Below are 16,154 nucleotides of genomic sequence, written 5' to 3' on the forward strand. Positions count from 1 at the left end.
GACACATATAGATCTGCTTATCCATCTGTTTTCCACAACACAGTCCATCGCTTCTTGAACACAGATGCATGCATTCCAAAAGCAAAGTGTAGACCCCAGAGCCGGAGCATGCGACTACTCGAGTGTTTGAATTAGTGCTTCTAATTTAAAATTCATTAATTCCTTGTAGTTTATAAACCTAATGATAAATATTTTATATTTTTACCCCAACTTATAAACTTTTATCTCCTTCACTAAACCGTTTTTCTTTCGTTATTTGGCAACCCTCTTTTACTCATAGTAAATTATGCGAAAGAGTAAATAGTTTGCTGTTCTCCCGACTAAGAAATATTGAAGCTGAAGTTTTGGCCAATTTTACACTTTTCTCTTTGTGTAATAATTCGGTAATCATTTCTTATTGATTCATATCCTGCCACAAGGCAAAAACTGTGTTATTGTTCTGGCAAATTTGCTAACCATTTCCCATGTACGTTGTTGTACGTATACAAAGCTTGAATGCGCTTGAAACTGGTCAAGGATTGTTGAAGCGCACAATGCAATAACGCAGATTATTTTGCAATTCCGCCTTAATTACTCATAAGAAAATGGATTGGCAAAGATTTGCGAATTAATGGTGCACATAAAACGGATTTCTTTATTGAATTCATTTTATTATACTTGCAAGGTATTATTAAAATTAAAAGTAGTTTACAATCTAATACACGAATGCGAAACAATAGAAGCAGCAACACGAAATCACTTTTCTTTCAATCGCTATTCAAATTCATTGTTCATTTATCTAATTGCGGTTATTTACATTGAAAATCCGGGTTCGATCTACTGACGATGACGATATCTGAAGCTACGTACGGTCTTATAACGATAACCATCTTGTGCCAATTCTGCGCTTTTCGGCTCTGGTTCCTCAGCAACATCGTTACTTGGTGGCAGGTATTCATTGTTGGGAATATCAACGACAGCAGCCTCTTCAGCCGCTTCCGCTTCACGACGATGGCGACGGAACTTTAGGCGTCTCACAGTCTTGTAACGGTAACCTTCATCGCCCAAAACGGTTTTCAATTCTGGAGCCAATTCAACATCAACTGGAGGCAAATATTCGCCAGATGGCAATGAAGGCAATTCAGAGACATCACGACGATGACGAGCACGGAAACGAAGACGGCGTACAGTCTTGTAACGATAACCATCATCGGCAACACGAGTTTCAGCACCCTCTGGTGGCAGATATTCAGGTGAAGGCTCCGTCACTGGAGGCAAATATTCTTCTGACGGTACGTCACGACGGTGACGGTACTTCAGACGACGCACGGCTTTGTAACGATAGCCATCTTCAGCAACAGGCGCAGAATTTTCATCGACTGGCGGTAAGTAGTCGACGGCTGGTTCGGCACTCTCGGCAGGATTGGATTGAGCGATTGTCAAGGAAACAAGGCACAAAGCCAGTGCGACGGTAAGGAGTTTCTGCAACAGAGTTGAGAGGTTAAAAGTTGTGTTAAAACTTTAGATATAAGCAAAAAATTTAATTCGCAAAGCTAAGTCATATTGAAAACCACATAGAGTTTGAAAATTTGTATTTAGAATTGCAATTTCGAATTTTGAAAAATGTTACTTATTTCCCGCAGCTTTATTTGGAATTCGTTGGTTCCTTTTACACATACCATTTTATGAGTTTTACTAAAAGTTTCCTTACAACTGACTTCAATTTCGAACTTAACACTTTGAAGATGTTAAACTCAATGATGCTACAACCCAGCTAGCAAAGTATTTATATTTATAGTAAATTAGATCGCATAAATCGAAGTTTGGATATGAAATTGTTGTACATAGTTTTTTTAGCGATTCCCCGAAAAGCAACAAAAAACATTTTATTCGATACGCACCCATAAATAAATACCAAGCATAAGAAAACCAAGTGTAGTACAACGAAATAGGAACATCAAGCGTGGTTGCCACTTCAAGTCAATTTGAAGTGGCCAAGTTATTTAATGACGTCAAATTATAGTATAGATTTTTTGCGCCTCCACATTTAATGACGCAAATTCAATAAATTAATTTATAAGAGCAATTTGGGATCAAGTTTTTCAAGTGGAACTACTACAAACTCTGCCATAGAATATTGAAAAGAAGCCACTGTTAATTCTGAATTCTTACTGCGCGTGGTAATTTGTTAATATTTATACAACAATTTTTTTAAACCATTAAGCGGATTTTATATGTTAAATTTGTTGTTCATTTACTTTTTTCCGGCTTGGCTTGCTTGCTTTCCTTGGGAAATCATCTTATGGTTGGCAGATACCTTTGATACCTCCATTGCTGAAGTTTATGAAGTTGCTTAACTCAAATCAGATATTGGAATTAGAAAATTCAAAATCATGGATCCAGTATGGAGAACAGAACTCATTAAAATGTAACCTATTTTCGTTGAAATTGGGTTGAGAGGAGTTCCAGGCAGCACTAAGGCGGTTGAGATACAACTATTAGATCTTAGGTTAGGATAAATGGCTGCGCACGCGAGAGCCCTACTGGGACAAAAAATCAAAATTCGTCCATTGTGATGCCTTACAGAGGAAAAAACAAAAGGCTGCTACTACTTCCAAAGCTGCTATGATATTTAGGCCTTTTCGTTTTTGTTTGTTGGACCCACTTTTGTGCTTACGTTTTAAAAGCTATTTAGCCAAAGACAGATTCCCGTCACCTGAAGCATTGCGGAATCATAATGTTTGAAATGTGATTATCATAAAACTATGTAGGTCTCGAAATTTGAAACATTTCTCATTTCATGGTGGGATGTGGTTATCCGACAGTAACCAAAACCTAAAAGCGGTTATTCATTTTTTTCTTCGAAACGCATAAACCAATCGTGAATGGACTTTCACTAGCAAAAAAATCATATTACATATAAGGAAGTTTAATTCCGTTTTCCTAATATACGCCTATTGCTATGGCCCTTATCGGATGGAGAACCATCGGGAAAGAATAGAAAAGCCGCTATGTTGAAAAAAATTTAAAATTCTCGAAATTTTAGCATTTGTATCCGACCCTGCCTTGGCGGCCACCGTAGCCGAATGGGTTGGTGCGTGACTACCATTCGGAATTCAGAGAGAACGTAGGTTCAAATCTTAGTGGATGATCAAAATAAAGAAAAAGTTTTTTCTAATAGCGGTCGCCCCAAACTGAAGATGTTTGACAGTGAAACAAAACACGAAACGTGCTTCAGCTGTTTAAACCAACTGTTTGAAAAGATAATAGCTAAAAAATCACCCGTTATATATTTATATCCGAAAAATCTGCAAAAATAACTCTCAAAATCGGTTATATTTAGTCGGTTAACAATTGGGTGATTCGTTTTATTCAAGTCGAATCTCTACAAGGTAATAGCAGTACTACGAAATCCAAAGTTGCAAGTGTGTTTCACATGTTTTTCTCAAGTGCTTTCCAGTGCCCCCTTCTCAAATCATCTTTTTTTACTTTACAACACTACTAATCAGGGCGCCTTAAACTCAAAGCATTTGTATCAACTCAAGAGGGATATTTTGTGTTGTTGCTTTTAACGTAAATTTCCTAGCGTTATTTAACAAACCGGATGCAGGCTCACATAAAATCAGTTTCATCTCTCGCGCCAAACTAGTAATCGAACCATTTATTTTTTTATTGTATATTTTTATAAGAAATTAAATGTTGTTTTGTAAGTATTGGTAAAAACAAATGGTAATCAGACGAAGTTAAGTCTGAAGAATAAGGCGCATGGGACAGAGCTTACTAGCTCATCCATTTTCTTGGCATGCTTTGCTCGAGCATATAAAAGCAAGAAACCTTAATCCTGATCCGATTCACTAGATGAACAAGGATTGGAAATTTCACCACAAAAAAAACAAAAGTAAATGGTTTGCAAACAACAATAATGGATTACATATTTAAACCACCGTTCAACGCATTTTCTTACTGCAGGCTTTAGAAGCTCATACCCGGTTACAAAATTTCATGAACTTCCTTTCACCTTGTGAAATGATCGTCCTACGGATAGCATCAGTTCCCGTAACATTTTTGATTGCAACACCGAACAATCAAATGCCATACAGTTGGCTAAACCAAAAAACCCAAAAATGTGTGGTCCGCAAAGTCATAAAAATAATCATTCAGCTTAAATCTTTATAAGTTCTGCATAAATACGTCACGAAATGGTCAAAGAAGAATTTAAGACGCATTTTTCGATTCAACTTCAGCCTGCTATTATCTAAACTCAACATCTATCAGGTGGCGCAAAATTAATCTTCAAATTTTATTTTTAAATAACTTCTTTACTAAGTCAAGAATAAGTGATTTTGAGTGATGGATAATAATGTTAGCGTTTTTACGACGGTATAAAAATACTAGCTGTTGCTCCTTGCAATTGCTGCTCTCCTGAGCTCGACTGCGGGCACCTAACTCTCAAATATTAATAGTAAGTCAGTAAATTTTGATTGAATAAATTTTATTATTCTTGCATTTTTTAAACTAAATATAACAAACTAAATTAAAACCCATAAAGATCACATTTAGTGCGAACTCATTCATATTTCATATTTAAAAAGAAAATATCGATTCGCACGGTCACGGTCACGACTTCATTTCAATCCGTAGCAACAAGCATCCAAGTTCAGTATCGATCATATTAACATTGGTCCAATCTATTGACGATAACGGTATTTCAAGCGACGTACGGTCTTATAACGGTAGCCGTCTTGAGCCAATTCAGCGCTTTTCGGCTCAGGCTCTTCAGCAACATCGTTACTTGGTGGCAGGTATTCACCGTTAGGGGCGTCAACTTCATCAGCAGCCTCCGTCTCACGACGATGACGACGGAACTTTAGGCGTCTCACAGTCTTGTAACGGTAACCTTCATCGCCCAAAACGGTTTTCAGTTCTGGAGCCAATTCAACATCAACTGGAGGCAAATATTCGCCAGATGGCAATGAAGGCAATTCAGAGACATCACGACGATGACGAGCACGGAAACGAAGACGGCGTACAGTCTTGTAACGATAACCATCATCGGCAACACGAGTTTCAGCACTCTCTGGTGGTATGTATTCAGGAGAAGGCTCCGTCACTGGAGGCAAATATTCAACAGAAGGAGCCTCACGACGTTTTCGGTGAACTTTCAGACGACGCACAGTCTTGTAGCGGTAACCATCGTCGGCAACACGAGTTTCAGCGCCCTCTGGTGGTATATAATCAGCGGAAGGCTCCACTACTGGGGGCAGATATTCCTCGGATGGTACCTCACGACGATGGCGGTACTTCAGGCGACGCACAGCTTTATAACGATAGCCATTTTCGGTAAGAGGAGCAGATTCATCGCCGACTGGTGGTAAGTACTCGGCCGAGGGTTCGGCGCCTTGCTCAGGTACAGATTGCGCGATGGCAAATGCAACAAAGCACGCAACGAGCGCGACTCTAAAGAGTTTCTGTAAAGGAATATATTTTAATAACTGCTTAGAAGCTTGGGAAATGGAAGTGACGATTCATCTTTTAGAAATATTCGGATGGAAATCGGGTGTAAACTCAATGCTAAGCCATTTTACTTACCATTTTATGCTTTTATTTATGAGTAGACTTTCAATTTAAGACGGCTTTTAAAGAAGTTGTGGATTCGAACTTAACTACTTGCAGATGCTAAATTCAATGATGGCATTACCCCAATGGCCAAGAATATTTATAGTTGACTTCAGCAGTAGGAAGAAGAAAGAACGCGCTAAGTAAAAAGCAAATTCATAAACAACAAAAAAGCGCGTGCGTATTGGTGAAGGGAATGCGAATTTTTATGGAGCTATGCTACAAAAAAAAACAAAAAAAATGTTGGTTAAAACACAATTTAACTTAATTGCACACAAGCAAATGGGAGCGCTAAAAATGGTAACAGCTTCAAGTGTACATCAAGTGGCCGAAATTGTTAAATGTTCGTACTTTGTAGCCAACATATTATAAATAGCGCATCACGTTTTTTTTTTGTACTTTTTTTCTCTTCATTCACAAGTTCAATCCATCTTTTCCACCTTCACGAATATTTGCAGATTGTTGTTGTTTAGGGTACTTGTCAAAATTTAATAGAATCATTAATATGTAACCACAATTCTTCTAAGCACGTTTCCAAGTGGAACACACACACACATACATACACATGTAAACAGGTAAGTGCGATGCCGCAATTGATTTCGACCGCAAAGCGCTGTAATTGGCCACTATTCACTTCATGCCCCTTTACGCTATTCAACTGATCGATACGTATTTTACTACAATAAAATAATTAAATGATGTAAAAACATATGAATATTTAGTTGCTGACGTAAATGATGTTAGCAGAGAGGTGGCCAACAACCCCAAATTCAACGAATAGGCAAGTAAAAAAATCGCCGAATCATGCCATCGGCAACCATCAGCTCTGAGCTCATCCACACACGAGTATTCAAGATGCAAGAACATTTTTATGTAGTTTTTGGAACAAATTCGGACTGAAAATTCGTTTACATGGAGCTCTCGTTATTAACAAGAAAATAAGTTAACAGATTAGCATCTTCAGCTTTCTAAGTGTCTTTACATGACGTAATTTTTATTTTAATAAAACAAAAAGGTTAGCAAATGTAATAACAAAGAAAAGACGTAATATAGAACAATTAAAGTAAATTTTGCTAGCCTGACCTTGGCTGAAGTAGAGAATGGTTTGTAATTAAGTGCGTGCACAGAAGAAAACAAAAATATATAGATATGTTGGATAAGGAAATGCCATATACTTACATGCATACATAAAAAACAAAAACAAAAAAACATACACACATACATATAATAGCATAAAAATCAACTCAGATATGTATATTTCTAAATAATACAAAAAATTTGTTTATGCCATCGGTAAACGACATCAAAATCTTCGAACGTTTCACAGCCTCTGTCAATGTAGTCTGGTTAAAAATTGAAAAAAAAATTTTTTTTTTTTACATAGATATTTTAGAAGTAAAATATGTTGAAAATATAATGTGAAAATTTTGCACTAAAATTCAAAATATCAGTAAAGTTATAGCGCATATTGAAAAGCACGACGTAGCTGCGTTTTATTAGCCGCACGGCAACTGCAGATGTCAGAACAAAAGAAGGACCCTTCATTCACTTTCAATGAAGGATTTCATCCTATTTTGAAAGTCATGGGCACTATGGGAGTCACAAGCGGTTCGCACGCTGCCAGCTACGCTACAAAATACAATGGCGCTCGGGTATCAAAGGCGGATAAAGTCGCAGCTAAGGCTTCCAAAGCGGCCAGGTCAAGTCTTAGAGCAGCAAAACTTGCTGAAAATGATGCCTACGAAAAAACACAAAGGATTATTATACGCACCAGGCATAGTAATATAAGTACGAATTTTGTCAAGAAAATCTATTCAAAAATTTTAAACGTGTTTTTCTCAAAACAACGTTTTTCTGGTCTATCAGCGACATACAGCAAATTCTATTTAACCGATTGATCTGAAATTTTCATCAATTATTTCACACATCAGTAGTTCTGACAGGTGCTACTTTCGTTTCTTTTCAGTCCTAACTTTCCATACTACAGTCTGATTTCCACCCGAAACACAAACCTTTTTCCAAAAGTTTGTCATTTTATTATTTTTCAATTTTCCCGTTCAAGCATCTGCCAAAATGGCAAGCCTACAGAATAACAATCAGTTTAACTTTTTTGTTTCAGATGTCCTGAAGAGCCAAAATCCTGTTGACAAGCCTATCTTTTTTTAAGACGCTTACTTTGGTGCCAACTACTACAAAAAATTATGTAAAAAAAACATTGTTTTTGTATACTATTTGATGTCAATAATAACACACATACATAAAAAAACGCTCCGAAAAAATATCTATGAAAAATGAGTATTTGACCAGCTACTACCTTAACCACCAGCGCAGCTTTTTTGCCGCTGGAGCAGTTGTTCACAGGCGAAAAAACTACGTTCAACATTCCTTGGTTTTAACTCATAAGGAACACAGGTCCACCTACTTTTGAATCATTCCCAAAGCATGCAATCGCTTGGAAACGGATTGGCGAGTAACTCCAAAGACTGAAGCAAGCTCTTCTTGCGTTTGACACGGATTCTCATTGAGCAATGCCTCTAATTCAGCGTCTTCGAAGGTATTTGGCCTTCCTTCACGCGGACGGTCGTCAACATTAAAGTCACCGTCTTTGAAGCGACGGAACCAATCTCAGCACGTTCTTTCACTTAAAGCAGCTCTCGATGCGCTTCAGCCGCCGTTTTTTCGAATGAAAGAGGAAAATCAACACTTTCCGCAAATGACGATTATTTGGCACAAAATCAGACATTTTCACAAAACCAAAAGTATATGGTACCAAAAAAAAAATCAATAATGTGTCGAAGCAGTTAGTTTACCATATGTCTAAGCTTGGTTTATGACGTTTAGGTTATGTTAGAATCGACTAGCACACACTGCTGGCGGCATCAAGTGTCTGGAGGTAACCAGTCATTCCTGCTGGAACCTTTATTTGATCAATCTTCATCTCAGGGAGAAAATTTTTCATGTATTTAGCGCGGTGAGTACTGACTGAAACCCAAATTAGTAAACCCCCTCACAGTGGTGACAGCATAAAATCAACCCACTTTCTTATAACTGTTTGGATGCACCAGACTTTTTCACTTTCATTCACAGAAATTTCTAAAACACGTTGAGACTGGGTTTTTTTTACTTTAAGTGATTACAATGACGATACTTTCTTGCCATCTAGACGAATCGCCAGAATACAGGTAGCACGTGCACTATCGTAACCGGTAGAAAGAACGTAAATTGACGAAGAGGCCTTGTGGTGAACTGTCGTTTGAGCTCCTTGGCCTAGGAATGCCGCGGAATGTCATCCATAGCAATCATGTTGGGGAGTTGGTATTTCGAAAAATCGATGCCATCAACAAAAAGCTTAAACGCAAGTGCACGGTTAACAACTTCAATCTCTTCTAGCTTAAACAATTTGGTTGATCACCTTAGAGACAGTTCATATCGTTTAAGGAAGTTTTCCAACCATTTACTGGATACCAGGACACAAATGAATAGAAGGAAATGAGAGAGCCGATGAACACGCTAAGGCGGGTATTCGCTTACCGAGACTGAGCACGTCTGGGATATACCCATCACTCTCCTTTCTGAAAACGGAACTAAATGAGGATCTAACGCTGGAAACGCAGTCGATACGGGAACACTTAAGCTCGTACAAAACTGCCAAAATTATGCTAGGGACTTGACATACGAAAACTGTATACTTTATTTTATTACTGTCCAGGAAAAAGTGCAAAATATTAGTTGGAATACTGACAGAACACAGTCTCATCCCACATCACGCAGCCAAAATGGTATTAGTCCAGAGCAATGCGTATGACACATGCAATGAAGCTAGGGCTCTCAAACGAATATTCCTAGAAGGGAAATCACTTAGAGTAACAGAAAGGGCAAAATATCTACGACAGACAGAGCACGCAAAGTAATGGCCGTGCGGAAGGCTAATTGGGAAGAAATGCGGATTGGAACCCAGAATGATACATCGGCTCTACACAGCACTGATTAGGCCAATTATCTACTATGGTATTGTTATAAGGTGGAATGCCCTTGAGAAGGGTGAGAACATCAAAAAACTTAACAATGTTTAAAGGCTAGCATCTGTTCTGATAACCGGTGCGATGTCAACCACACCATCGAAAACATTATGTCGCATACATTAAACTTCCCTCCGGTAGATCTGCAGGCAATATACATATAACGCACGCAGTGCGGCAATAAGTAAGTAGTCAAACACGGATTATGGTCACCGTAAAATCCTGGCTGGCACTATGGGGCTTCCCAGACTACACTTGCCATTACAACGTTTACAACCCTCCTTTAAGGGAAGAGTGCGAACGGGACGATGTAGGACAGGGCGAGTCCATCCATGTATATACAGATGGCTTAAAGCTCGAGGGCAGGGTGGGCGGAGGTATACACTTCGAACATCTGGGGATGAGATAGGTACTGGGGAGCTTGTTTCGGTATCACATTGGGCTATGAGCCTGAGTGTGTCTCACAGGACAACCGTTTCAGCCTAACCTAACATAGGGGTACTTTAGAACACCTACTTTGCCACTGCCCTGTTCTTTCTAGGACTCGACAAACGTGCCTAGGATCAGCACTGAACAGCTGAACGGCTTTTTAAAACCCGCGGAGACGTACATTAAGAATTACATAAAAGAAATAGATTCGACTCCAGATCCATAGCACTGGCAACACAATTGGCCCTAAATGTATAAGTGAGATTTTTTTACAGATCACCCAGGTTAGGTAGTGCCTACTCAGTTGTTCGCCAGAACTCTTGCTATTATCATATACTCGTATGCGCCGGTACTTTCTTTTATTTTTAGCATCAAAGTTTTCGTGCGATTAAAACAATCCATTCATTTACATGTAAATCCGTCTGTAAGAGCATTCATTTTGTAAAAACCCTTATATCCATCTTTTGTTTCCGCATATTAAATTGCATACCAAAATAGTTAGAAATGACAATGTGCGCAAAGCCCATAAATCCGGGATCACAAACTTTAATGGTCACCAAAGCAGATCCCTACAAACTCAACCAAATCTGCAACGACAAAGCGTAAATGCGTTTTTTATGTTCTGCGGTTATGCCAATAATCAAAGCAAAAGTTATAAAACTGCCAAAAACAGTGAAGCCAACAAAAATCCACATAAGCATTATTTGCTGATACTTGTGGAGAGAAATGTGGGATGATAAATGCGCGGGTAAGGGATGTATGTGCGGCCATGTGTGTGTGGTCAACAAGCGTAAATGCAAGTGCAGCAAATGCTTAAACGTTCAATTGATTGGAAATGTGCACATGATTCATAATTAATAAACTGCGAATATTTTCACAGATTAATTTCACCTCGCCACCAACCATACAAATATGGCCTGAGGTCATCTGCAGGACCATGACTAACGACTGGTGGCTGCCATAGCACACAAAAGTAACATTTACAGCTGTATAAGTATGTATGCCACCTTGGTCAAAAAGTGCCCAGAACAACCACCAGGTGACGCTTAAAGGCAACTGATTTGAGTTCTGTTTGACATTTACAAAAATTACGCCGTCTTAAGTCAATCTAACTCTAGAAACCTAATCTTAAATATAAATCTAGTAATGTTGGGAAATTGTTTCGGTAATAATACTCTAAAGAAAACAGCCTACATATGTTCACGAGTAGCATGAATGCTTCGGAGAAGACCGTGAACCTTTCGCGGATGAAGAACACTGTGGCATGTCGTCGACATCGAAAACTGATGTAAACATCAATAAATTAAAAGAAAATTTGATCAACAACCGCAAATTAACAATCAGAGAACTGGCAAAGGATTTGAACATTGCTTTCTGAAACCTTTTGCAAAATTAGCCTCAAAGGACCTGAATTTCATGCAAAAAAGGGACCGCATTGATATCGTCAAAGACATGATTCCCAAGACCGAACATTCATCAAGTAACTCAACATTCATCAAACACGAGGAGACGAGGGTGGGTTTATGAGTACGACACGCAATTCAGAGATCAGGCGGGTGAGTCGAGCGCTTCGAATGAGGTAGGTAGGTGAAATGGTTGAAGTAACAGTCTGGCGGTCCCCAAGTAGCACTAAAACGCCGTTTTGATACCATTACGAGACCTCTAACTGGCATATATCTACAACCAGCTAGAGCTGTCGTCCAGCTGCCAATCCCGAACATTTACAGATAAAGTGCTCAACATTCTCCTTCTCTAAAAGATCCCCACAGCTTCTGCAATGGGGGTTAAATGGTAAAACTAGCTTTTCCGCGTATGTGCTGATCGTCCAACGACTGGTAAATTGAATAGCGTGGAGTTTTCAAGACTTTCTGAATCCTCTGTCTGTTGAAGAAGAAGTGGAGCTCCATCTCATTTGCCCTTTTCTGAGAACAACAGTCAGGGGGATGCCAATGACCGGGTATAAGGTCTCTGAGACCAATATAGCCCAATTCCTGGCTCGCTAACGAGCAATTTCTTTTCCCTCTATGTTCCTATGTCTTTAGTTTGGATCTGCACCATGGCATCGTCAGAGCCTTGATCGCGGCTTGACTATCGGAAAAAAATCTTAATATCTCCCTCACTTCCTTGTTCCCTCAGCATTTTGCATGCGTACAGGATCGCAAGGACTTTTGCCTGAAAAACACTAGCAGTATTCAGAAATTGAAAGGAAATAAATAAATTAACTGATTTACAGAAAACCCTTGCTCCGACTTCTGATTCCATCTTTGAGCCGTCAGTGAAGAACGTTAGTGAGGTACAGCTTCGGTGCAGATTTTTCGCTCGTTCCAATCCTGCCTGCTTGGAAAGATTGCCCTAGCACTCCAGTTTGCGGATAGAAAGATCTGTAGGAAGTTCAGAGAAATACGAATGAACCAAGGCCAAAAAACTACGTCGGTCGAAAAAGAAAGCGAATCTTACGGTTTTTATGAATTACAACCGTGTTTGTACGATACACCACGAATTTTCGCCAGAAGATCAAACAGTTAATAAGGATTATTATTTGGGCGTTATGAGACGTTTACGTTTCGACAAAAAAGAAAAGGATAGATTTTGCGCCACGATAACGCACCGCCGCACAGCGCCATCATTACGAGTGAATTTTTGGCCAAGAACGAGACGAATACCATTAAACAGCCATCAAATTCCCCTCATATTGCTCTCAGACTTTTTTTTCTGTTTGATCGAGTCAAAAAAACTACTAGCGAAAGCTAGGGAAGGCGTTTTAACATCCGAAAGGAAGAAAAATGGAGGTAAAGGATGGCTAATGACTATACCGAAAATGGAATTCCAGAAATGTTTCGAGAGCTGAATGAAACACTGGCATAAATTCGTTGCAGTTGATGGGCAGTACTTTGAAGGCGATAATGTCACTTTTGTATTTTGAATTTTTTGAATATATTCCGGGAACTTTTTGTTCAAGGTGGTTTGTGTTCTAGGTATAGAGAACAGCTATTCACAGCTCACCTCAAGTCCGCACCGTTACTCATACTTTGTTACAATTCAGCTGTTATCAGCTATTTTCGACCATAAATGCCATTACTCATCACAATTCGAAAGCACGACACCCACCGAAGTATGTATGAATGTATGTATGTATGTATGTGCATACCTTGCAGGGAGAAGCCATTGGTCATTCAATGGAATAAGTTTCGTCAGAGTTTGGTTGGAAATTAGCTTATTTATTTCTTTTTTTTAGATGAAACATTAAGACTCGTTTGTGGAGGAACCAATGGATCGGGATAAATAGTGGGTTATGCCTATATATAGTATGATACATAAGGAGACGCTACGAATACTGTTGCGAAGAATAAGAGGGATAAATCTAATTTTTAAAAGCTTCATTATTTGATTGATGCTTTAAAAAACCATAGTTTCGTCTTAAAGAATTAAAGAATTAGTAAGAGTAAAGCTAAGTTACAACGATAAGTGAAAACTCGGCGCAGAGTTGCTCCATTTCGTAAATTTTTAAGGGTTGCTTAAATCGGCAACAAATACATTTATTGGAAAATATTTTATTTGTACCCAAGTCTATCAAATAAAAACGTCAAATATTTAACATTCCCGTGAAATTTATTCACTTTATACGCACCTGAAATTAGAGAGTTTGGAGTAGCCGAGTAGCCACCAACTCAGTTTAAGCTTTAAAACGTTAAAGGGTATAAATATTTCACACCATTTACGTACAAATCATTTCCATGTTCTAACATAACAATGTAATAATCACTATTTTTGCCACAATTAATTTTTTTTTTTTTTGTAATTAGTCGAAGCAATTTTTTTCTCTACTTAGCTACAGAAAACCCCACATAGCAAGCACGGGCACATAAAATATTAATTTCAAATTTAGCATTGATTTTTTTATGCTTCTAAAGTGAATAAGGCGGCCGCCGTGGCCGAATGGGTTGGTGCGTGACCACTATTCGGAGTACGTAGGTTCGATAGAAACAGTCTTTTCTAATAGCGGTCGTCCCTTGATAGGCAATAGGCAATCTCCGAGTATATTTCTGACATGAAAAGCTCCTCATAAAAAATAACTGTCGTTGGGAGTCGATTTAAAGCTGTAAGCCCCTCCATTTGTGGAACAACAAAAAGACGCACGCTTTACTAAATACATAGAAGCAGAAGCTCGGCCAAACTCCTAACAAAAGTGTACGCGCCAATTATTTATTTATTTTTTAAGTGAATACCTTAATACCGAGTGCTTTATTTCAATTATTATTTATATATTATAATTATTATTAATTATATACATATAAAACGTCGCAATGGAATGTATGGGTGATTTTTTCCTATTTTAACTCTTCAAAAACTGGTTATTTTAGAAACATATTGGACTAAATATTTTTTTGGCTGGCATGAACTGGTATTTTGCTGGTTCTTAGCCGGACAATTGACATATAGTTGGGCATCGCTGTGTTAAAAATACCACTCGCTAACTTATAGAAAAGATAGAACACGAACTGGTTGAACTGAAAAATGCACTGGTGGTCTTCTAGTTCACAATTTGTATTTCTTCCTGCAGGGTAGCGACTCGCAAGGCCTATGCAAATACATACATACATACACACATATGTATGTGCAATTTCGAATGTTTAAGAAGTGCAGAAGTGGTAAAGTGATTCAAAAAAGCTATTATTCCCATGCGAAACACTCTAAACTATGTGAAACAGTGAAGATTAGCTTAAAAACCCAAATCGAAGAGAGTAATTAAGAGAAGCAAACAATTTTGAAAGCTTTTTTCGCTTCCAATTAACATACCTATATTAAATTATCCGGTGTTTGATCTTTAGTTCCAGAATAAGTAAGAGGAAAAGAGTAATAGCTCACATGCCGGTCCTATTCGACGATTTTCTTGATTTTATCCTAACATTCCTCATTGTGTGTGGCGCATCTGCGATGTCCATATTCTTCTTCTACTTTATTGGCGCGATAACCGCTTAAGCGAGTTTGGTCGAGTTTAACAAAGCGCGCCAATCGTTTCTTTCTCGTGCTAACCGGCGCCAATTGGGCACACCAAGTGAGGCCAAGTCCTTCTCCACCTGGTCTTTCCAATGCAGAGGAGGGCTTTCTCTTCCTCTGCTACCACCAATTAGTACCGCATTGAATACTTTCAGAGCCGGAACGTTTGTATCCATTCGGACGATATGAGCCAGGCAACGAAGCCGCTGGATTTTTATCCGCTCCGCTCGTAAAGCTCATACAGCTCATTGTTCCATCACCTACGATACTTATCGTCGCCAACGTGCAGAAGTCCAAAAATCTTCCACAGAATCTTTCTCTCAAACACTCCAAGTAACGCCTCATCGGATATTGTCATCGTCCAAGCTTCTGCGCCATACGACAGGACTGGCATGATGAGAACCTTGCTTTTGCGGGAAGACACCCGTGAAGATGAAACTCTCATGAGTACTGCTATGCCGGCATAGCAATATATACGACTTCACTGCTAAGTATTACCTCAACGAACCTCCACGCGTCTTAAATCATTGTGAATCTGTTTGGCGCAGATTCGCTCCCAGTTATATCAGATATCAGCATAAAATCTATAATATTTTATCCATTTATTACGCTACAGGTTTCCGGAGCATAGCGTGGGCATTGGAACAAGGCGTGATAAGCCTCTTCTTCCCTCTCTATGCAGATTGGACAGTTTGGGGAACTCTCACGGCCGAATCTATGGAGGTATTTTCGAAATACTCCATGCCATGAAAGGATTTGAGTTAGATGGAAGTTTGTTTCCCCATGCTTCCTTTCTAAGCACGTCGCAGAATGGGTATTAGCCCATGCGTCCATCTATCTTTCGCTGATCTGCTCCACCGGTCTCGCCAGTGGGCGATCGAACAACGACTTTCTTCTTCTGCAATATTTTTACGCCTTGCTCTGCCGTCGTGTTCGGATAGCCTCATATACACTCTGCATTGCTTTCGCCAAAATTTCTACGGGGACTAGACCTGCAATAACGAAGGAAACATCGTCCGAGATTGCACGGAAGCCGCTGATAGTCCACAAAGCGCTTAGCCGATGGATGACTATCACATGAGAAATTTGTAGAGTATTCGTTTCATTCGTCTA

General features: G+C 39.0%; 1 protein-coding gene across 1 annotated transcript; it reads right to left on the reverse strand.

Moving 5' to 3' along the window:
• Positions 1–757: 757 nt before the first annotated feature.
• LOC128861999 (uncharacterized) lies at positions 758–13,209 on the reverse strand. Its single transcript, XM_054100372.1, has 4 exons — positions 13,192–13,209; positions 4,676–5,447; positions 4,372–4,427; positions 758–1,461 (listed from the first exon to the last, which is right to left on the reverse strand). The coding sequence occupies exons 1-4, from the start codon at positions 13,207–13,209 to the stop codon at positions 817–819; spliced, it is 1,491 nt and encodes a 496-aa protein (XP_053956347.1). The 3' UTR covers positions 758–816.
• Between the last annotated feature and the right edge of the window lie 2,945 nt (positions 13,210–16,154).

The sequence above is a fragment of the Anastrepha ludens genome, chromosome 4, assembly GCF_028408465.1.
Source record: "Anastrepha ludens isolate Willacy chromosome 4, idAnaLude1.1, whole genome shotgun sequence".
NCBI classification, from domain to species: domain Eukaryota; kingdom Metazoa; phylum Arthropoda; class Insecta; order Diptera; family Tephritidae; genus Anastrepha; species Anastrepha ludens.